The 22,170-nt window shown below is 55.6% G+C and overlaps 1 protein-coding gene across 1 annotated transcript in view; it reads right to left on the bottom strand.

Annotated features, from left to right (window-relative positions):
* Nucleotides 1-1,892: 1,892 nt before the first annotated feature.
* MYO15A (myosin XVA) overlaps nt 1,893-22,170 on the bottom strand; it is a 52,068-nt gene continuing 31,790 nt past the window's right edge. The window contains exons 45-65 of the mRNA XM_053911090.1: nt 21,836-21,951; nt 21,616-21,734; nt 20,490-20,631; nt 19,744-19,855; nt 19,581-19,655; nt 19,002-19,180; nt 18,334-18,449; nt 17,996-18,068; nt 17,673-17,745; nt 17,345-17,418; nt 17,027-17,109; nt 14,835-14,965; nt 13,711-13,805; nt 13,428-13,505; nt 12,946-13,042; nt 11,021-11,181; nt 9,952-10,085; nt 7,804-7,937; nt 7,300-7,433; nt 5,859-5,999; nt 1,893-2,852 (exon numbers count right to left, since the gene is read on the bottom strand). Of these exons, the coding sequence (XP_053767065.1) occupies nt 2,751-2,852; nt 5,859-5,999; nt 7,300-7,433; nt 7,804-7,937; nt 9,952-10,085; nt 11,021-11,181; nt 12,946-13,042; nt 13,428-13,505; nt 13,711-13,805; nt 14,835-14,965; nt 17,027-17,109; nt 17,345-17,418; nt 17,673-17,745; nt 17,996-18,068; nt 18,334-18,449; nt 19,002-19,180; nt 19,581-19,655; nt 19,744-19,855; nt 20,490-20,631; nt 21,616-21,734; nt 21,836-21,951 (2,369 nt within the window). The 3' untranslated portion in view covers nt 1,893-2,750. The remainder of the gene's footprint in view (nt 2,853-5,858; nt 6,000-7,299; nt 7,434-7,803; nt 7,938-9,951; nt 10,086-11,020; nt 11,182-12,945; nt 13,043-13,427; nt 13,506-13,710; nt 13,806-14,834; nt 14,966-17,026; nt 17,110-17,344; nt 17,419-17,672; nt 17,746-17,995; nt 18,069-18,333; nt 18,450-19,001; nt 19,181-19,580; nt 19,656-19,743; nt 19,856-20,489; nt 20,632-21,615; nt 21,735-21,835; nt 21,952-22,170) is intronic.

The raw sequence follows: 22,170 nt of genomic DNA, 5'->3' as shown, positions 1-22,170 counted from the left end.
GAGTCTGGGTTTCAGTTTCTGCATCTCTAAACTGAGGGTCCTACCAGTCCCTGTTGGGAGGTGGAGGTTGTGTAGTCATTTGACAAGGCCAGAACATCAGGGGTCTGTGGAATGGGGAATTCTGGACCCCTGGGCATTGTCCCCAAGCCCCCTTCTGGGTCACTTGCAAAAGGCCACACAGCAAATCAGCATACATATGTGGAATTTGAACATAGGCCTTTCTGGGCCCACAGCCTAGGCCTTTACCAACCCAAGAGCTTTTGAAGAGTTTGGAGGATTCTGGGCAGAAGGAGGCACCTCTGTGCAGGGGAAGACCAGGGTGGTGTGTGTGTGGACACTGGAACCTGGCTAAGTCCATACCCCTGTCCCACATAGGGGCAATGATAAGGTCCTCCCCATTATTTTTCAGCATGCAGATATGGTGCATCTTGCTACTTCACTCCGGGATTCCAAGCTTTCACCAGTTGTCTCAGGCTACCAGGCCACCCAGACATTTATCCTGTGTTGTTCTCACCCCATGGTAGGCTGTAAACCCTGGGGCTTGGTCCCTCTTCTTTGGATCTCCCCACATCATCCTGGAGTTCCTGTCTCTCTAGGTCTTGGCTCAGGTAGGGAGGCCCAGCAGGAAGAGTCTGGGGGACACAGCAGGGTCTGACTCTCCTGCCACCCCTAACTCTTTCCAGTCTGCCTCATGGGGATTATTACCTCTTCTTAAGAGGGCTCAACTTTCTGATGGCAGAGTCACCAGAACAACTGTTAAAACATGAGCCCTATGCCTTAACGCCCAGGTCCTGAAATGAAATCTAAAAGCTCTGATGTTTTGCTTAGCCAATGCTCTGTAACAAAGCACCCCAAAACCAAGACCTCAAGTCACTTATCCAGCTCGCAGACCTGCAGTCTGGCCAGGGTGCAGTCAGGAGGCTCCCCTCAGTTCCATGTGCATCAGCTGGGATGGCTTGACCTGGAGGGTCCACTTTCAGGTGGCTTCACTCATTCGTCCTCCTCATATTCTAAAACCCAAAAGGCCTCTTCACTCTCACCTGGGCAGACCTACTGCAGCAGGGATAGCTCTTTATGGCTCTTTCCCCATTTCCCTTACCTCCCAAATCAGCTGTGTGCAGTGGATTCCTCATCTTGGGGCTTCTGGAGGGAGCCAGCCTGAGGCAGTGGTGGAAGTGGGACATTCCTGTGGTATCTCTTCGGCAACCCTCCCTGCCTCAGGATGGTCTGAGTGATCCCCAGTCCTGCCCATTGGACCTCCTAAATCTCTTCCAAGTTAACTTTCCCCAGCCCTGTCACTGCCATGGTGTCCACACCACAGTTTCTCAGCTGACACTGCAGCAGCCTCCGCTCTGGTCCCCCTGCCTCCTGCATGCACTTAGCTTTGTGGGCAGAGTGACCTTTTCAAAATACAATCTGAGCAGGTTGCCCCACCCCACTGAAAAAACCTTTGAAGGCTCTTCATGGCTTTTGGGAGGAAATCCTGCATAGTCTGCAAAGCCTTAGCCAGTCCACCTCTGCCAGCCTCCAGTCTCCAGTCTTGTTGCTAGTTATGTCCACCCCTAGTTCCTGCACGTGCTGTCTCCTCCTCTCATCACCTAGCTGATTCCCACGCACAGTTTATAGTTTAACTGTGAGCTACTCGCAGTGCCTACACAGTAGGTGCTTAATAGGTAATGAATAAGTAAATAAATCCTTCCTCTGACACCATGGCTCCAGCCAATTATGCCCCCATACACCTATCCAGACTTCCTCTCCGAAGTCTAGTGCTCCCCTGCCCCAATATCCCCCAAAGACCAGCACTTCCCATCAACATTCTTTTATTCATGTAACAAGTATTTTTCAAGTGCTACTTTGTGTCAGGCATTGTCCTAGGCCCTGGGGGATATAGTAGGGAGCAAACACAATTTTCTCTGGAATGTTCATTCCCCTCCACTCCACCTATTCCTAGCCAACTTCTACTGATCCTTCAAAACCCAACAGCAAAGTCCTATTGTCTGGGAAGCTCTTTCCCAGACTCCTCCCTCCCCTGCCCCCTCCATGAAATGTTTCTCTCCACTATACCACTGCTGAACCTTGTGTGGCCCATCCAGGGATGGGGGTCTGGGGTTGGGGCTACCCAAAGAGTATGGAGAGGGGACACGGGCCTGCAGGGAGAGGTAAGGACAGATGTCTCTGCTGCAAGTTCTGTTCATGGGCAGTGAGTCAGGCGCAACTAGGCCTCCAACTCCTGCCCCCTCCCTCCGACTTGTTTTCCATCCACTCAGCAACTCCGTGGTGGAATGGGTGCACCTTTTATTTGCACAGGAATGACCAAGGGTCATGAATCCAAGCTGAGCGGCAGTGCAGAAGGTACCCAAGGAGGACAGGAGAGGAGCTGAAATGTGGAGCAAATCTGAACATCAGATCCATCAAACCAAAGGCAAAGTCCAGTTCACCCAGGTTTGGGGCGTCCCTGCCACAGGTGGGAGCTGGGCAGGGCCTGCAGTGTGTATGTGGCAGGAGGCCCCATGGGGCAGACTTTGGAAGTTCCTCCTGCTATCTGAACCAAGATTGCATGTTTTGACTCCATCCCAATTCTGGATGGGTCTTGGGTTCCTGGGGACTTGGGTCATTCCTCCTACCACCTCTTGGTCTCCCCCAGGGTTTTGGCCCTTACAGGGGTCACTGGCCCAGAGAGACCCAGTGACTCCCCTGGGGCCACAGAGCAAGCCTTCTGGCAGAGGGCAGCTGCAGGGCTGGGGGCCAGGTTAGAGCAGTGTGATCTCACTGGGGGGCAGCGTGAGCTGCTTCTCCCTGGCACTGAGCAGGTTCTCCACGTGCACAGCCACCACTCGACACAGCTCCAGGCCCTGCAGTAGAGACAGTGGAGAGACCACGCTAGGCAAGAGGCTAGTGAGAGGCGGAGGCCAGCCTCCCCAGCCCCCCAGGGCCCGGGAGGAGCATGAGAAGCTGGAAGGAGGACTGCTGGGCTGTCTGCTGGAAGAGGAAAGCAAGCAGGAGGGCAAGAGCACCTCCAGCTTTGCTGCATGTCGCCTGTGTAACCTGGGGTCTGCTGCTTCTCCCTGAGCCTCAGGCCTCATCTGTGGGGTCTCAGTTTACCAGGGCCTGTGCCACAGCACTGTGGTGAGGATTCCATGGGGTTTTATTTTGTGTAAATCCTTTAAGATTTTAAAAAATATTAATCCAGTCCATAAATGGTAAGTTTCTAACTACGTGTGGCCATGGTTACCACCTGGCACCCACAGCCCAGAATAAGGGGTGAACCAGCCTCAGGGCTACCAAGGTGGGGGGTGGGAACAGCAGGGAACAATGAAAAATCCATCTGTGAGCATAGTACTCAGGCCACAGCCAACTGGAATCCCCCTGGGAATGCCCTGGGCCCTAGGGAGCTGCTCAAAGAGGGCAGAAAGGAGGAGGGCAGCACTTATGGAGTGGCAACTGTGTGCCAGGTATTGCCCTCAGTACTGCCCCTGCCAGTCCCCACAGTGTCCCTATGGGGTAGACACTCAGATCCCATTCCACTGGTGAGGAAGCTGAGGCCAGAGCCATGAAGCCACTTACCCCAGACCTCACAGCAGGTAGGTGGTGCGGACTTGAACCCAGGTGGGAGGAAGCCCAAGGCTGCACTCTGAACTGCTTTCTGCTGAGGTGAGCTGGGCCTGTCCCACCCTGGGGGGCCCCTTCAGCTAACGGGAAGAGAGAGCCTCCCTCCCATCCACTCCTGCCCACTTGCTGCAGCGCTCCAGACCTCCCTGGGGTTATTGCCCCACCTGATGCAGGTGGGGATTGCCCAGGGAGAAGCAGAACTGCTCGAGGCGCCCTCACGCAGCCTGTCAGAGGCAGGCAGGGTAGGGACCCAGGTCTGTTGGCTGTGTCAGTGCTGCACTCAGATGTCACTGCCTCCTGGAAGCCTTCTCCATGACTTCCCAGGTAGCTCAAGTGCACCCTCTCCGCACTGGTCTTCCTGGTTTATCTGAGAAATTCTTTGATATGTGTTCCCCCCATGAGACTTGGGGCTCAGTAAGAGCCAGGCCTGAGGGGGTTTCAGTGACTTCAGTATCCCTGCTCAGTGGTTATGAATGTCACTCGAATGAATGTGTCAACGCCCCCCTCCCCCTCCTGCCAACACACCCACATGCAAGAGGTAGAGGTGGCAACATAAGGAGGTCAGGGGGCTTCAAGGAAGTGAGGAAGCCAAAAAGGCCCCTTCAGTCCACCCATCCACTCACTGAGCATGCACTGTGCCAGGCCCTGTGTTATGGATAACAAGAAGGACACAGCCCTGCCTGTGTGTGGCTGACATTCTGGTGGGGGAGACAGACAATAATGTAATTTGCAAGCCACTGGTGAGGGCTACCAAGACAGGAAGAGAGGATTACCAGGGAGAAGGGGCAGGGAAGCCTTCTAGAAGGAGGTGATGTTTGCAATGAAACTAGAACAAAGGGAGAGAGAGCCCTGTGGGTACTGGGCAGGGTGGTGTGAGGCAAGCATTCCAGGTAGAGGGGACAGTGAGTACAAAGGGTCTGGGCAGGAAGGAGAGGACAATCTTGTCATCTGGGAGCTGGAAGAGGCCAGGGTAGCTGGGGCGAGGGATGAAAGCAGAGGGCCACAGAGATCTTGAGAGGAGGGGGCAGGGATGGAGAGGGCTTCTTGGAGGGTTGGGAGGTAAGGTAGCAAGGCCTGCTGGTCTCCAAGAGAAATGCTTAGGGGGTCAGGGCAGGAGACAGGAATATGGGGGCTGTCACAACAAATGGTCTTGGAAGCCTCAGTGCTAGAGGGGGTGCTGGGGGAAAGGCTCAGACTCAGTAACATTTAGAGGCAGTCCAGGGAGGTGGTGCCAGGAAAGGACCCTAGAAGGAGCAGGTGGTCAGCAGGTCTGAGGGAGGAGGTTCCCTGTGGTGGGAGCTTGGAGAGGAGGTCCTGGGGAAGCAGACTGGGCCAGAGGGTAAGGCCAGAGTTGTAAGGCCTCTGCAGGGGCAGGACTGAGAAACAGTAGGAAGCAGATGGGGCGGGGTGGGGCAGGGTGGGTGGCGCTGGTCCTGAGTTAGCTGTAGCGTCTCTGAGGGGCTGTGTCATGGCCTGTCCCTCAGAGTCAGGGCCGTGGCAGTGGGAGCCCCTCTCCCTTGCTGTGGGAAATCAGCTCCTTCCAGGCGGGCCCTGGCAGGAGGGGGTTGTCCTGGGCAACCCACCCCAATTCTGCTCCATCTGCAAGCCTGAGTCCTCTTTCAGTGGGGTGAGAAGTCTGGTCCTGTTCCCTCACCCCTACAGGGAGCCATAACACTTAGACAGGAGCCCAGCCATCAGTCATGCCTTTTAAGGAGCATCCACAGTTGCTGCAACCATGAGAAGGGACAGGGCAGGGGGCCTATTTCCCTGTATGTCACATGGGGGCCCCACTATCCCTCCCCTCAATCCCAGGCCCCATAATCTATCTCGAAGCCTTAGCCCAGGTGAGTGTCCTCAAACTCTGTGTTGCTGCCCATTCACCCACCTTCTAGTGCCCTCAGGAGATAGAAAGCCGCAAGTTCTTAGCTTGGCATTGAAGGACCTTCATGATGTCTCCTGCCCTAGCCGTGTCTCCAAGTTCCCTAGCAAACTACTCACTATTCTGCTCTGCAAACAACCTGGGCCCTTTCCCATGATCCCACCAAACAGACTTTGCTGGAAGACCACCCTAATACCCTGCAGTCTGTGCAGTGCTGGATTCATCCTGTCCCCTGCACTGGGCAGGGTGTTTCCTGTGGCCCAGCCAGGAGCTGACCTATCTTGGAGCCAGACCCAAAAAAGAGCCTAGTGAGTGAAATAAGGGAGCAAGGGGCTGGGTGACAAGGCCTGGGTGCTGAGGCAGGGCCCACCTGCTCCAACTGCAGCTGCATGGTGCACTGGGCGGCCACATCCCCCAGCACGATCTCCACATAGGGGTAGCTGGAGCTCGCTGTGGGCCGTTGGGTCCATGTGGACTGGATCTCCTTCAGGGGGAACTTCACCATCAGCTCCTGGGGGGAGGGGCAGACACACTTATGTGCAGGACAGTCTCACCCACCCTGATCCCTCCCCTGCAGACCAGATCAATAGGAGGCAGGACAGCCCCGTGCGAGTACCAGCTCCCCAGTGACCTGGAGCAAGTCATCATTTTACCTCTCTGGATCTCACCTGTAAAACTGATTCGGCTCACACTTGTGCACACATCTATCACATGCCAGGCACTCCTCTAAATGCTGGCGATGCAGGGGCGCTGTAGGTGTTGGTAGTGCCCTGACCTTTACACCAAAGCTGCTTCTTAACACCTGCGCCCCTTTGGGGCTTGCGTTTTAGCTCCAGGAGCAAACTCAGAGCACATGCAGGGAAAGCCAGAGCTTTGAGAGTTAATCCCTGGATTAGAGACAAATGGGGACATAGCGGCTAGACGCCAGGCCAGAGTGCGTCCTCTGTGGAGTGTGTTCCATGCCGTCTCCCCAGGCAGCAGCTGGACTAGTGCCACAGCGGCAACTTGCTTGCTAGCATGCCCTGCCCAGGGTGTGCGAGATTCCCTCCTGATTTCCCTTCCTCACCCCAGGGCTTTCCAGAATCCCCTCTGAGTAGAGTATTTGCCCTGTCCTCATGTCCAGGCCCACTTCTGGAAGAACTTAAAGGTGGGCAACAGGTCATATTTGTTATGGACTTGTGTTGCCCCATACCCATATGTTGAAGCCCTAAACCCCCACACCTCAAGAATGTGACTGTGTTTGGAGACAGGGCCTCTAAAGAGGAGATTCTGTTAAGATGAGGCCATTTGAGTGGGCCCTAATGCAATCTGACTTGTGTCCTTATGAGAAGAGGAAATGTGAACAAAACAAAGACACCAGGAATGTGCACAGAGAGAGAGAGCAGGTCCTGGGAGCACACGGAGAAGATGGCTCGTACAAGCCAAGGAGAGGAGCATCAGAGGAAACCAGCCCTGCCGGCACTGGATCTTGTACTTCCAGCCTCCAGAACTGTGAGACAATTACAACTGATCTCTGTTGCTGAAGGCCCCAGTCTGCGGCACTTTGTTATGGCTGCCCCAGGTGATTAAGACACTAGTTGAGTGTTTAGCATGTGTTTTACCTTCACAACAGCCTCATCAGGTGGGTTCTATAATCCCCAAATTCCAGAAGAGGAAATGAGGCTCAGAGTAGCATCAAGACATGCCCAAGGTCATCAGGTGTAAGTGGATGGGCTTCCACCCACTGGGATCACCACTGGAGATCTCAGCCCCTCTGAGGGTTGGGGCTCAGAGAACAGGGGGTGAGCGCCAAGCAGGCTGAGGCCACTCACGTGGGTCTCGATGCTGAGGAAGTTGAGGCCGTTCTGGTTGACGGCAAGGATGCTGGGGGCTGGCACAGCAAGGTTGCTGCAGCTCTGGACGAAGAAGAAGGAGGAGCCAAACATGGGTGAGGCACTGAGGAGTCCTGGGGTGGGAGAGGCACACTCAGAGTGAGAGGCTCATCAGTGACAGCCAGGGCCCTCAACCGCATGTCCTCCTGCAGCCCTCATCTTCCCTGCTGCGACTAGCTGCAGTCCTCTGTCCCTCAAGCCTCTCACCTCGGCCTCCGCACCTTCCACTTCCCTCTCCCATACTTGCAGTTCTTCTCCCTGGCTGCCAGCCCTCTCTGCCAAGGCCCCGCCCAGAGTCTGGGCAGTGACTTGGTGAGAAAGGTGTTCTTTTCAGATAGTCCAGCTTAACTAACACTGAAAATGGTGCCTCCATCTCCACCCTCCAAGGCCCCCTCCTCAGCAAAGAGCCCCCCAGGGGCACCTCTCCCAGCCCTGGACTCTTACCCAGAAACTGGGCACGGGCCTGGTGGGGGCTGAGCGCTTGCGTCTGCTGCCGGTGCTGGCTGACCAAGCTAAGCCAGGCTGAGCCAGCCATGGCGTGGTAGAGCTGGGCTGGGATGTACTCCTGGACCTCCCGTCTGGATGTGGAAGGCAAAGCGGTCCTGAGCACCTGCCACCACACGTGCTCTGCACACACAGTCTCATTCAGTCCTTACTTCAGGCAGTGTGCAAAACAGATTTGATCCTTGCACCTCCCTGGAAGGCTAACCGCTGGGGAGTGCAGGTGGGTTGAGGATGGGTATAAAGTGCTCACACGGTACCCTGGCACACAGCAGGTGCTCAATAACTGCTGGCCAGAACCACTAGGCTTCCTGCTTGAAGATGAGGGAACTGAGGCTCTGAGAAGTTCACTGACTAGTCCAAGGTCACAGTAACCAAGTAAGTCTGAGTCAGGGGGTTGAGACTTGAATCCAAGGTAGGTTCTTCCTTTTTAGTGCCTACTCACAAGGAGAAGCCCAGGCTGGAGGGGTGAGAAGCACAGGGTGGAGTGGCAGGAGTGGAAACACCAGGGTGGGCAAAGCCACCGCCAGCACTGGTCAGAGTATGGGGTAGAAGAATGCTGGAGCCCCTCCTTGCAGGGCCATCAGCCCCCCATCCCCACTCCAGTCCCTTCTGACATGCTGGCTCCCTCAGGGCAGCTCCTTTGCATTGGGACATCCGGAAAATACCAACAGCAGTCCCAGCCAGTCCCAGTTACCCTGGGCTACGTAGTGGGAAAGGGCTGTCAGAAAATCAGGGGCACCCCCTCCCCCAAGAGATACCTCCCCCACCCCGGCACATCTTTCCTTCTTTGCACTGCTGGGGTAAGAGCCTGGCATCTGGACCCAGCCTCCCCACGTTTGCATCCTGGTCCTCCCCGCACCTATTAGCTGGGTAAGCTTCGGTAAGCCATGTGACCTTTCTGGGCCTCAGTTGCCTTATCTGTATAAGGGGAAAATAAAGTGCAATTGGGAAGATTAGCTGAGAAAATGCATACAGAGGGTGCCTTGCAAAAAGTAAGAACTCAACGATTATTTTTACCCAGGACTGAGATTATACTTTTATGTGCTTCCTGTGCTTTTCACTGAAAACTATAACATAAAAGAGTCTCACAAACTGAGCCCTTACTGCATCATGAGCACTAAGACGCACGCTGCACCTACATTATCTTACTATTATTCACACCAGGGGCTTTCCAGGTGTGGCCGAGGGCCTGGGAGGTCAAAGACACTTTCATAAGGACACTAAGATGTTATTTGCTTCCCCCCTCTTGCTCTCTCACAAGTGCACAGTGGAGCTGGCCTGGGGCTGCATGACTTAAGACCACAGCCAGCTGACTGCAGACTGCAGAAGCAGGTGTGAGAACACAGCTGTCTGCTGGTGAGCCAGATGATAAAGACATTTACATAATGTAAAACAGTTCCAGTCTTCTCACTAAATTTTTTTTGAAAATACAGTTTTTGTTCGTAAGTTTTTTATATTAACATGTAATGTTAGTTTATATTATTTGTATTATACTTATTCCTTATATATTATTATAATTATGTTATATATATTAACATGTAATATATTATCCTTAGTTTTAAATTAATTAATCAATATTTTAAATTGTTTCTCACTTTTAATTTTGAACATGGTAAATATATCAATAGATACAACCCACATAAACAAAAGCTCTAAGGGGTCCTATTGTTAGAGAGTAAAAGGTCCTGAGACCAAGTCTAAGAAGGACTGATTTGTCACCTCTTTGAGGACATCAGGTGACAGGCTGTCTAGCACTCAGGACTCACAGTGCTTGAGGAACATCCTATTTATTGTTGGACACAACACCGTGGTGAATGTTTCTGTGGCCAATTATTTCTGCATGGCTGTGTCCTGAAAGCCTTTTTACATTACATTTGCTCTGAGCCGCTAATACCAGCTGGGAGCAGCCTGTTGTGGGAGGAGGAGGGGTCCTAGCTCACAGGGTGAGCTGAAAGATGTCAGCCCCAGGGCCAGGTCAGCCCCTCCCCAGACAGCCTGCTAGGGCTAGCGGGGGCAGGGCACCCTGGGCCTGGTAGGCCAGCTCTGAGGAACTCGGGGGTGGGGGCTGACAAGTGGGCAGGTGCTCACACACTGGGCAGGTAGGCGTGGTCCTTGGCCCGGTGCTGCAGTGAAGCCAGCTTGGACGCTTGCTGCAGCTGTTGTTCGCTGGGCCGGCAGGCCGGTGCGCTGCTGAAGAGGCCCTTCAGGTAGTCGGGCAGCACCTGCGGGGGTGCACTCCATGAGGGACTGCAGGCAGGCATGAACTGGGGCATTGGTCACAGGGGCTGGGGGAGTCACCGCAGCGGCTGGGGGACGTGGGCACCTACACCACAGTGTGTGGGTGTCTGCTGGGCTGGTGTTACTGAAAACTGAACCTGCTTGAGTCACTAAAACAGAGTCATGGGCTGCACCCCCAGACCTTCGTTCACTAGATCTGGGGCAAGGCTTGAGGATTAGCATTTTAACAAGTTTCCAAGGGATGCTGCTGGCCTAATAGGCCACACCTACATAAGCACTGCAGTGGACTGCTTGTGGGATAGTTGGCAACAGCGACACCACGTGGCCACAAAAGCCAAGTGACCATATTGGCTTGGAACCGGAGAAGCTTGGCAACAACAGTTCCACAAAAAAAATTCACTGTCTGTCCAAGCACTTCCACAAATGTTAGCATAGGAGGGAAGAAACAGACTCTGTGAACCCCAGGATCCTGACTTAGAGGCCCAGGTGTAAAAGGGGAATAATGCAAAGACAAAAATAACAGTGTCAGCCAAGGCCTGTCCAGGCCTTTGAGAGAGGGCCAGGCCATGTGCTCTGAGGAGGAGAAAGTCAGGAGAAAGGGGAAGTCAGAGAGCCACCTGGGAGAGGTGCAGTTGAGGCAGCCTTGCTGGGGAGGGCTTAGACAGGCCGAGATGTAGGCCAGGCAGGCCAGGCAGAGCGACAGCACCTGCACAGGTCTGAGAAATAAGTGGTGGGGGTCACATCATTTGGTTGCCCCTAAAGGAGACCGTGCAGGGGAGCAGGGGTACCAGCGCTAGAAATGTCGGCAGGGACCACCTGCAACATGAAGGCCTCAAATGCCAGGCTGTCCAGCTTCACCTCACAGTCCTGGGGGGAGGCTGGAAGGGGCCGAGTGTCAGAGCGGCCCACGCCTGCTGACCTGGTTATAGTGCATGGTCACGAATAGCTCGTTCTCAAACTTGAGTGGCCGATCCCAGAGCACACGCCGGAACCAGAGCATGTAGCTGCCGTCCTGCTGCTCCATCTCTGAGGCCACATCCAGGATGTAAGTGCAGCGGCTGAGTGGGCACACATGCTGGCCTGTGGAGAGCCAGAGGCAGCTGGGTAGTGGCATGCGTGTGGCCTCGTGTGCCTGTGCAGAGTGTGTGTACACACCCCAACCTGCCTAAGCATCACCACAGATAAGCCCTCTCCCTGCTTCGGGACATGGTGTCCTCAGGCCAGGAGAGCATGTTATGGAACAGGGTGCCCTGGTTTTGGGCACTGTTGATGACCGCAGATGTGAATACCTCCCATTCCAAGCTCCAGCCCCCAAGATGTAGGCAAGTGTTTTGGGTTACGCTCAGAGAAAGCACAGTTTGTTTTCAGCAGTGGTTAGGGACAAGGAGACGTGCAGCAGGCCTCAGATGTGAGGCCCAGTGGGTGCTTTTTGGCAGAAGTCCTTCAGGAGAGACCCCTGCTGGACTCCCGAGTGGGCAGGGGCGGGGAGGACTGGGGTCTAGCACTGAGTGGGTCTGAACCTGCAGGGGAGGCTGAAGTTTTCATTTTCTGCACTGACATTTCTGCTCCTGATCCTGCACCTTCAGTAAAATTTCACCAAAGCAGGGCGGGGGAGTCTTGAGCCAGATTGCCTGGGTTTCTATCCCAACTTTGTGATCTCAGGTAAGTCCCTTAACCTTCACGGCAGGCTGATGAATGGCCCTTCCATGAAGACATCCATGTGCTCACCCCCAGAACCTGTCAACACGTCACCCTCATGGCAAAAGGGACTTGCTAAAGTGACTAAGTTAAGGGTCTTGGGTTATCCTAGGCCCAATGGAATCTCAGGGGACCTTGTAAAAAAGAGAGAGAGTGAGGGGAGAGAGACAGATGATGAAGATGGAGGAAGAGCCATGGCCGGGGAATGGGGGCGGCCTCTACAAGCTGGAAAAGGCAAGAGGCCAGTTTCTCCCCTGGAGCCGCCCAAAGGGACCAACCCCAATGACACGGATTTCAGGACTTCTGGCCTCCAGAACTGAATGATGATAAGTGAGTGTTGTTTTAAGCCCCCAGGTATGTGGTGGTTTGTTACAGCAGCACTAGGAAAGCGCTATGCCCTCCATAGGTCTCCGTTTCCCCATCTATCAATGGGGATGACAATAGTCTCTATTGCGTAGGGTTGTTGTGAGGATTAAAGGAGATGATAGAATTAAACACTTTGAACTGTGCTTGGGATGTAGTGTCTGCTCCGTAAATGGCAGTTATTAGGATTGTTTTGTCACAGCCTTCTCCTCCTGTCATGTCTTGGCTGGACTTGGGGCAAGTGGGGCTGAGGACAGACACGTGGCTCAGGGACGAGGCGGCAGTGGGGGAACTGGTTGGGGGTGGATGGAGCCAACCAGACCATGGTCTAGAGTCCATGAACGGCAGATGGAAGGGGCTTTGGGCCACGTGAGAGGACCCAGTGAAACCAAGGGAGCAGCTCTCTGGCCAACATTAAGGCGCAAGTGGAAGGAAAAATGTTTGCGTCTGTGGGTTCCAGGAGTCAGGGCTGTGAAGGGAAAGCACCCTAGGATGGGAGCCCCTTGAAGGCAGGGCCCACTCAGCAGACCCCAAGGGGCAGAAGGAGGAGTCAGAGAGTGCCCTGTCCTCCACAAACTCCCTGTGTGGGAGACAAGGCACACTTACACACAGAGCAGAGAGGGACAGACAGAGGGCTAGGGGGCTCAGTGCCCAGAAGCGGTCTATCCTCGTGGGGGGGGGGGGGAGGCAGGGGGCTTCTGGCAGTAAGTGACACCTAGCCCAGACCCCACAGGCCATGTGGTGGGCATGAGTGCAGCATGCTCAGTCCTCCTGGCCACTCACCTCGGTTGGTGATAAGAAAGATGACATACTCATCAAAGGCCTCAGGGCGTGTCAGAGCCATCTCAGTACAAATCTCCTTCACCACATCCAGGGCCACCTGGAGTGGGGGGACGGGGAGGCTGTGCCAGCTGAGCTGACCTCTGTCCCCCAGCCTCCCCAGACAGGGGACCATGGGCAGAGTTCCCCAGGGCCTCTGTACATGGGCAAGGACCCTCTAAGGTCTCTGAGAATTCACCTCATGCAGGGAGGGAGGACAGCTTTTGGAGTCTGAAAGGAGCAGGTTTGTCCCTTATTTGCACTCTGACCCTGAGCTGGAAGCTCCACCTCCCCAAGGCTCAGTCTGCTCCCCTGAGAAAGAAGTCCTGCCTTGTAGGGCTGTGTGAGAGCCTGGGAGGGGCTCAGTACCCTTGGAGGCCCACTCTGGAGACTGGGGTGTCCCTGCCCCTCCAGCCGCCACCTCCTGGAGCCGTTCCCCTACTTACGGTGCATGTTTTGATTTTCAGATGGCGTTCGAGGCCTCCAGGGAGGAAAAAGAGTTGCCTCTTGGAGCTGCGGCCTGCCTGTGAGGAGACAGGACAGGCTGGGTCAAGGGATCTGGGTCAAGGGATCTGGGTCCTCTGCCATGGGAGTCCCTAAGCCAAGAGGCTTGGGGCAGCCACAGGCAGGAGCACCTGTGCACCTGCATGGGACAGGCCCCTCTGCACACACTTGAACACACGACAGGGTCTCACGCTCACCCCAACCCCCATCCCATTGCACACTCACCAGCAGGGCCCGAAGCTCCATGCTGCTGGGGAGTTCCAGGCGGCCGCCGAAGCGCAAGGTTTTCTGCAGGTTCCGCTCACAGGCCTTGGCGATTCCTACAAAGACAGAGTCAAGGCCTTGGCCAGGGTAGAAAGTGAGGGAAAGGGGCCCCTCTGGCCACCAGCCACCAGCCCATGGGGTTCTCTACACAACCAGTGGGATGAACTTTTACTGTCCAATTTGATAGTTGAGGAAACAGTTCCAAGAGGGGCAGAGATGTGCCCAAGGTCAAAGGCTGCAGTCTAAGTGCTGGATTTGAACCCATATCCTATACGGTTCAGGCCTTCTGTTTAGGCCACAGTTCCCTTGGCTACCTGTGAGTCCTGCAAATAGTTGTCCCCTTGAGCTATTGACTGGGGGGCTGGCCCCCAGTAGACTGCATGACTGTGATGTGTCTCTGTCCCTGCCAGCTGGAACACCACCCTCCCACCCCCAGGGCCCCAGTACACAGGCCCCTTCATCTGCCCTCCAGTTCCCTGAGTGGGCAGGGCTCTTGCCCTGCTCTGGGGAGGGCCAAACCTAGACTCCTAGGGCCTGCTCAGTGGCCCTCGTGGCTCTTAGGGCACTTCCTTAGGGCTGGGCCCATTCACGACTGAACCCGGGAGTGTTTGTCAATCAAATCAAAGAGGAGGGTTCAGAGGCAGAGAGAGAAAGAGGCCCCTCATCTCTTTTGTGGCTGCTGTGGTGACCGCAGGGGCCCTGGCTTTCCTGAGGTAGACCAAGTTCTGAGACCCTGCCACTAGCTTCGGGCCATCCCTGCTTAGGCCCACTTAGGGCCCTCGTGGGCTTCAAAGACCAGAGAAGCAGGGCCTCGCCCTGGTACTCCAGGCCTGGCCTTCTCCTCTCCTTCCTCACGCCATGCTTGCCCACCTCCCAGCCTTTGCTCCCGAGTGCCACTCAGCCCACCAAGAAATCCCTGCCCAGAGCAACAGCTCCTCTGGGGACATGCCACCCTCCCCCACTGATCAGACAGCCCATCACGTCAGTCCCTGTGGGCCCTCCGCAGATGTTTAGTGAGCAATGCCCAAGCACCCTCCTGCTGTCTGCCCGGGTAGGTGGGTCCCCACTTGCTGTTGGCCCCTTACCCTGGAACGGCAGGCCTGGGGTCTGGCTCACATCTTGGAGGAAGTGAAGGAGGTGTGGCTGGAGGACCTCAGAGCAGCCATGGTAGGCAGCCACAATGTACAGCAGCCTCCAGCCTCGCTGGCAGCTGTCCCTGTGGGAACACACACATAGGACCACATCACGGGTGGCCACAGCCCTAGAGTGCCATGTCAGGAGTCTCCTGGGATGGGGATGGAGGTCTCTGGTTTTCAGGCAGCTCCCGTGTTATAAGGATGTTCTTCGCTGCCTGGTGAAAGCAAAGCTGGTGGTCCCGAAGCCATGCAGAAGGTATGTTCTGCTTGGGAAGCCAAGGTGGGAGGCAGGGAAGGAAGGAGGTGTGGCCCCTGACATGCACAAAGAAACACCTTCCCTGGTCGAATCTCTCTGGACAGTCCTCTGGAAAGGGTCCTTGAAGTAGGGCAAGAGGGAACCTGTCAGGGCTGCGTAGAGGGAATGGCAGGTAAGGCCTGGGGTCAGGGTGGGGGACAGGGGCACAGCTGAGTGACTCTACAATTCCCAGGTGGGTAGAGAGCAAGTGGAGGAGGAAGCAGGGATGGGGACAGGACGGTGGGACCAGTGGTAACAAGAGTGTCACACACTTTGGGCACTTGCTATGTGCTGCTCCCGTATGAGCCCAGTTCGCCTCACCGCAGCCCTGGCAGGAAGGTTTCACCCGTGGGGCCTCTCCTGTCTGGGGACAGCACTCAGCTCCCTTAGAGAAAACCCCCACTCTCCCTAAGTCCATGTGGCGTGGAGACGGGCGTGAGAGCCAGTTCTGGCCACATGATTATTAATTGCTGCATTTTGGTGTATATAATGCACGCCCATATTTTTGGCCCAAACTTCCAGGAAAAAATCTTTTAATTTTTTAATTATTTATTTATATTTAGATATAAAACCAATGATTATATTCTAGGGTATCATTTTGCAGACGGATATCGTATTGCTTTCTAGAGTTATACTTTTAACATATGAACATAAATAAAAGAATTAGTCCTGGCTGGTGTGGCTGAGTGGATTGAGTGCTGGCCTGCGAACCAAAGGTTGCCAGTTCGATTCCCAGTCAGGGCACATGCCTGGGTTGTGGGCCAGGTCCCCAGTTGGGGACGTGTGAGAGGCAACCATTCAACACATTGGTGTTTCTTTCACTCTTTCTCCCTCCCTTCCCTTCTCTCTAAAAAAATAAAATAAATAAAATCTAAAAAAATTACAAAAATTAAAATTAAAAACATTTATATAGATACAGAATCAGTACTACCTATGTATAATGTGCATCCTTACTTTTTTCCCTCAAAAATTTGGGCAAAAAAGGTGTACATTATATATATGACAAAATACAGTAGTTTGTTTATTTTTAGAGAGAGGAGAAGAAGAGAGGGAGAGAAACATCGATCAGTTGCCTCTCACATGCCCCTGACCGAGCCTACAACCTTGCATGTGCCCTGACTGGGAATCAAATTGGTGATATTTTGCTTGGTGGCACAACACCCAACCAGCTGAGCCACACTGGCCAGGGCAGGTCTGGCCAAATTAGAGTTTAGCTTCCGTCTGGCTATGGTGATTGGTTTGGGGACAGGAATGTGACCTAGGTCCATCCAATCACAACCATTGTGGTTGGTTTAGGGACGGACACATGTGTGACCAAGTCAGGCCAACAAGAGAGGATTTGGGAATTTTTGCTGCAAATACTGGGTCAACCTTGCTTTCCCAGGATTGCTGAGCTGGGAGTCTTCCCAATCTACAGGAGATGTTGCTCGGGAGTGATACCCACACAGAAGAAAACAGGGCCAGGATAGAGAGGAAGCCTGCTTCCTCACAACACCTGGCTCTAGCTTTGCCTAAAGTCATATATTGGACTTTCCAGTTACTGGACCCTCTTCTGCTTAAACCAACTCTAATTGATCACGCGCGAATGCAAGAACCTGACTGTGCACACGATCACTGCCATTTGGCAGAGAGAGAAAACTGAAGCTCCAAGAGCAGGAGTGGCTTGTCTCGGACCAGCCCAAGACAAGCCACTCCTAACACATGTGCTTCGCCTACCAAGTGAAGAAGAGGACTGGGGAGGAGGTCTGGGAAGGGACGGGCCTGGGAAGTTGTGGCTGAACTGCCCCTCCTGGACATGGACACAGTGGAGGAGGAGAAGACGGAGGTAAAGGCCCAGCTCACTCACTGCTTGGTGCTGGTGTTGTTTGTGATCTGCTTCACCACTTGGCAGTAACATTCATCCTGCATGACCTCGTGGTCCCTGCACAGCTGTAGGAGGACAGGCCAGTTCACGTGCCACATGTCAGGCACGTAAGAACACTGTGGGCACTCGGAGATGTGCCTGGTATCCCTTCTCCAGGCCCCTCCCCACCCGTGGGATGCACCCCGCTTTGGGCCACTCAGGAAGCTGCCCACCCCATGGTCCTGCAACTCTGTCTGACACATGGGGAAACTGGGCCACAGAACAGGAAAGAGAGCCTCTGGCAAAGTGGGCTGGACTGACCTGCAGGAGGGTGCAAAGCACATCCAGTTCACTCTGGCCCTTCAGTGGGGCGTCCCCCATGAACCGCATGACAGCTGCAGAAAATAGTACCTCGCTCAGGCCACCAGACCCCCAGCCGCCCACCCACCTCAGGGGACCCCAGGGTTAGGCCCGTCTCTGAGTGGCTGTGCGGCCAGGGGCAGCTGGGGGCTTCTATTCTCTTAAAGGAGCCCCGTGTCTGAGTTGGGGGAGGAGGAGCACGAGAGGCACAGAGGAGTGCTGATGAGTGGGGGTCAGACAGTGTGGATCCCGCCTGCCTGGGGCCCCTGCCGCAGCCCCACCCGCACACCTAGGAACATGTCCGTGGCCATCTTGTTGAGGCTGCTGTCGCTGAACTCGATGAGAGATTCCTGGAGAGGGGTCTGCAAGGGGAGGAGCTGTGTCATGATGGGGGAGGGGCACATCTGAACGGAGGAGGGCTGCACACCAGGCCCTGTCTCATGACAGGAGGGTCCAATTCAGGAAAAGGGAGCCAGGTGACAATGGGGACATATGCCACTCTCAGGCACTCAGGGTGCTGAGGGCGGGGCCGCTCTGGGGACAAGGCTGTTTGCCCCAGGGGCCTGCACCACCATTTTACAGATGAGGAAAGTGAGGCCTGGGGCCGGGCACCTTGGTGAAGCAAAGCATGTCCTCCAAGGTTCTGGACTCCCAGCCCTCCTTGGATTTCAGCCTGAGGCCATCCCTGCAACAGGAAGTAGATGTGCAGAACACTGGCCTCCTCCAAGCCTGTGGCCACATGCTTTTCCCTTTCCCACCTGGGAATATTCCTGACCCAATGTCAGCTGACCAGATAGGAATGCTCCCAGAATCCCAGGCTGCAGGTAGACCTCACACCTGGGTGGCTTCTCTTCCCCTCACCAGAAGTGGGGCCTCCCCACTGGGACAGCTGCAAGAAGCCCACAGGATCTCCTCAGGGTGGGGATGAGGGGGGTGGGGTCACCACTCACTGGGGCCTCCTCCGAGGGTCTCGGAAATACTTCTGGGCAAACTCCAGCATTGTGTGTGGTGGGAGAGCCAGGCCATCCTCCCCACGGTCAACTGAGCCAGACCTGGTGGGGGAACCCTGCAGGAGGGCAGGGGCTAGGAGGGCCTATCCTCTACCTGGCCACCTTCTGCACCCCAGTCAAAGCCGCCTCAACACAGCCCCAGCTGAAGGTGCTCAGACATCTCAGGCTGCTCCTCCCCCTGCCTTGCCCTCTCCACCAGGCCATGCCCACCATGCCCAGCTGACCCCAGTCCCTGACCCACTTGGCCACACCCCACCACTCAACCCAACTTTGCCCAGGGTTGGCAGCCCCAGCTACCTGATTGGGCTGACCTTGCCCCTTACAACTTAGCTTTACCTCACTCCACCTTTGTCCCACTAACCTGGCCCCATCCTGCCACATGGGTCTGGTCACAGCCTTTCTGCTGACTCCACTCTTCTCTAGCCCTTTTGGCCACACCCCCAACCATCTCTGATCACATCTCACAGGCCACATGCCTGACCATCCCTATCAGATGCACCCCATCCCAGGACTGGCCAGCACCTTAGGCAGACCTTGTTCCCATCCACCTCCAGTAAGGATGACCCCTTGCTGTCTCCACCTAGGTGGCCTGGCCCCATGGGTCTCACCTCTCTCCTGCGGCCCACCTCCCAGGCAGCAGCCGTGGAGGCCACGGCGGCAGCCACGGCAGCAGCAAGACCTCGGCTGGGCTCCGCGGGCAGCTGCAGGAAGTCTGGGGCAGCCACAGGCTGCACCAGCTCAGAAGGGAAGTGTCCCACATGCCCGTGGATGGTCCCAAACCTCCAGCCTAGGGAGAGGGGAAGGAGTCTGAGGCAAACAGGAGGGTCTCTTCTTGGGACTTAGGGATCCTCAAGTAGTCTGGCCATTCCCTAAAGCGCCATGGGGAGGCCCTTTATAGACGAGGAGGCTGGAGGCTCCGGGAAGGGAAGGCATGCCCTCAGTGGGAAGTGCAGCAGCACTTGGCATGAACATGGAAACACTAATGTCCACAGAGATCCTTCAGCCAGATATGCAGGCAGATAGCTGGCTGGCTGGCCACTAGGAGTCACCTTAGGAGACCTGGCCAGGCCAGACCCCTCTGGGGCCTGAGAAACGCCCATCCTGCTTTTGCAGCGTGAGTGCATGAGGCAAAGTAAGTGCTATTGAGGGGTTCCAGGTTTTGGAGCACAGGAGGCTGGGACACCTACCGAAGTCAGGGCCTCTACGCTGCAGCTCCTCCAGGTACACGACCTTCTTGCGGACAACACAGCCGGCACTGTAGCCTGTGGCCCAGGCTCATGTCAGCAACTGCCAGGCAGGCCGCTTGCTCAGCCTCCTCCTCTCATACCCACCCCATCCCGAGACACCGACCCCTTCGAGGTGGTTCCATGGGCTGCAGGTGGATGATATCACCCTTGTAGAAGGCCAGCAGCGATGAGTCCTCGGGTAGGAAGTTCCTCACGGCAACCACATAGTCCGAGTCCTGGGTCAGCCGGGGCAGGGCCAGGCACTACAGTGCCGCCCTGCTCCCCGCAGAGGGAGGGGCACTCCCCCGCCCCCATGGGCATTCCTCCCCAATCCATCAGAGAACATTTTCTATGTGAAGGAGGGCGGGGCAATCCAGGTAGAAGGGACGACCTTGCAGAGGGTTAGAGGTCTGAGTCTGATGCATGTCAGAGCCCTTGTATGTGCCTGACCCCGCCCCCCAAAGCTTCCCCACTAAGGCCAGGTGCTGGGGCTGAGGCAGAGATGACCTGTTCTTGGCCCAGGGGGCTGCCCTGTCTGGAGGGAGAGTGGAGGGTGGACAGCCACTGCAGTGAGCAGTGGGGGCAGCCTGGTCACTGCAGGAGGGTGAGGAGCACAGTTGCAGCGGAGCTCAGAGGAGGCTCTGAGAGCGCTAGCAAAGGGCTTGGAAGGAGCCGGCAAAGGCAAAAGGGCATCCCAGGTAGAAGGTGTGTCCTGAGCACAGGTCTGGAGGTCTATAAAAGTCTACGGACACAACTGCTGACACATGCACACATGCACACCCTCACTCCCCAGATGGGTGTGACTGAGATATACCCGGGGCAGGAGAGCCCTTGGCTGCTGCGGGGGGAACATCTGTAGGAGACCCTGACCTTCTTCAGCTCCAGGATGAAGTCGTCCACCAGGGTCTTGACCTGGTGAGCTCGGGCTGAGAAGAGGATGACCTTCTCACTGGCTAAGTTGAACTCTAGCATGTTCTGGGAGGGGATGGTCACAAACAGGATGTCTGCAAAGCTGGAGGGTGAGATGGTGGCATGAGGGCAGGAGCATGTGACCAGAGGGACGCCCTGGACTCCACCCATCCAGTTCCTCTGCCCTGCCCTGTCCCACTCCTGAAACCCAGCCCACCCTCAGACCCCCACACCAGCACCCCTGGGGCCCCAGGAACTCCCCAGCCTCCTCTTCTTGATCACTCTGTGGCTCCAGCTCATTGCCTACTGCCCTTCGTACCAACAACATCCCAGGCCCTCCCCACCTTCTGCTATTTGTTTATTTATCTGCCCTGTGACCCAGTCTCCCAGGGTTTGCCTATATAAATCCTTTCAGGCCCTGGCTGGGCGGCTCAGTCCGGTTGGAGCATCATCCTGATACCTCAAGGCTGCAGGTTCAGTCTCCAGTCAGGGCACAGACAAGAATCAAGCAGTGAATACATAAATAAGTAGACCAAGAAACTGACGTTTCTCTTTCCCTTCCTCTCTCTCTCTTAAAAAGAAAAAGAGGGGAAAAAAACCCCAAATCTGTCTTTCACTCATTGACCAAATTCTCTCCCTCTTTCAAAGTGAACCAGCCTCTGCTCCTGTCCCGTGGTGTATAGGACGAAGGCACTGCTGGCAGGCAGCAGCCTTGGGACTTGGACAGCCTCATGGTCTCATGCTGGAGCACCCTTCCCTTTCTGGCTGTAACGGAACACGGCTGCTGACCACCCAGTTGTCCCCCTGCAGTGAGCTGTGTGAGGGCGGGGGTGGTCTGCAGGCAAGCCGGCAGGGTGGGCTCTGAGCTCATCTACTTCCTGGTTGTGTGACCCAAGACAAACCCCTTCTCTCCCTGAGCCCGTTTCCCCATCTCTAAAATCGACCAGATTAAAGGGACTGACACAGAGCCTGCCTGGCACACTGTAGGTACTTGGTAACTGGCTATGGAAAGGGCCAGTGAGAAAAGGCTGAAGTCAGTCCCTGCCCCGGTGTCCAGCTAGCCCCCTTTCACCCTCCTGCCAGTCACCTGTACGTGCGCAGGACCCGCAGCTGCCCGCTGGCCTCCCGGCTGCCCCTGACCATCTGCAGGAGTTTGATGCCTGTGTGGGACACAGCTAGGAGCTGCACGCCAGTGCCCACGCTACCCTGGGGTGGGGACAAGGGGACATAATGGTCTTCTAGCCTTGTTCTTAAAGCCCCTGGGCTGGACTGGGCTTGCTATGGGGAGGTTGGCAGGTGGCTCGCACCGTGGCAGGGAAGAGGCGGGAGAAGTAGACTTCCCAGCTGTCACGTGCAGTGTTGACCACAGCCCGCTTCACGCTCTCTGTCACCAGGGGCCGCTGCGTGTCCAGCTGGTTTTGGGCTAAGGGACACCAGGTTGGGTCAGAATCCTTCCCCTATAACCTGCTGGCCCATGTTGCAGAGAGGGAGGCTGACACTCAGCAAGAACACATGGGACCATTGTGTGCTCAGAGTCCAGACTGGGAAACTGATGTCCAGAGACAGACGAGATGTCCCAGGCCACCCAGCCTGTCAGGCAAAGATGACATCAGACTTGCCACCTAGCCCTGGCTGGTATGGC

Source organism: Desmodus rotundus, chromosome 9, assembly GCF_022682495.2.
Source record: "Desmodus rotundus isolate HL8 chromosome 9, HLdesRot8A.1, whole genome shotgun sequence".
Classification (NCBI taxonomy): Eukaryota; Metazoa; Chordata; class Mammalia; order Chiroptera; family Phyllostomidae; genus Desmodus; species Desmodus rotundus.
The sequence above is the reverse complement of the archived record's forward strand: the minus strand, read 5'-3'. Positions and strand labels throughout refer to the sequence as shown.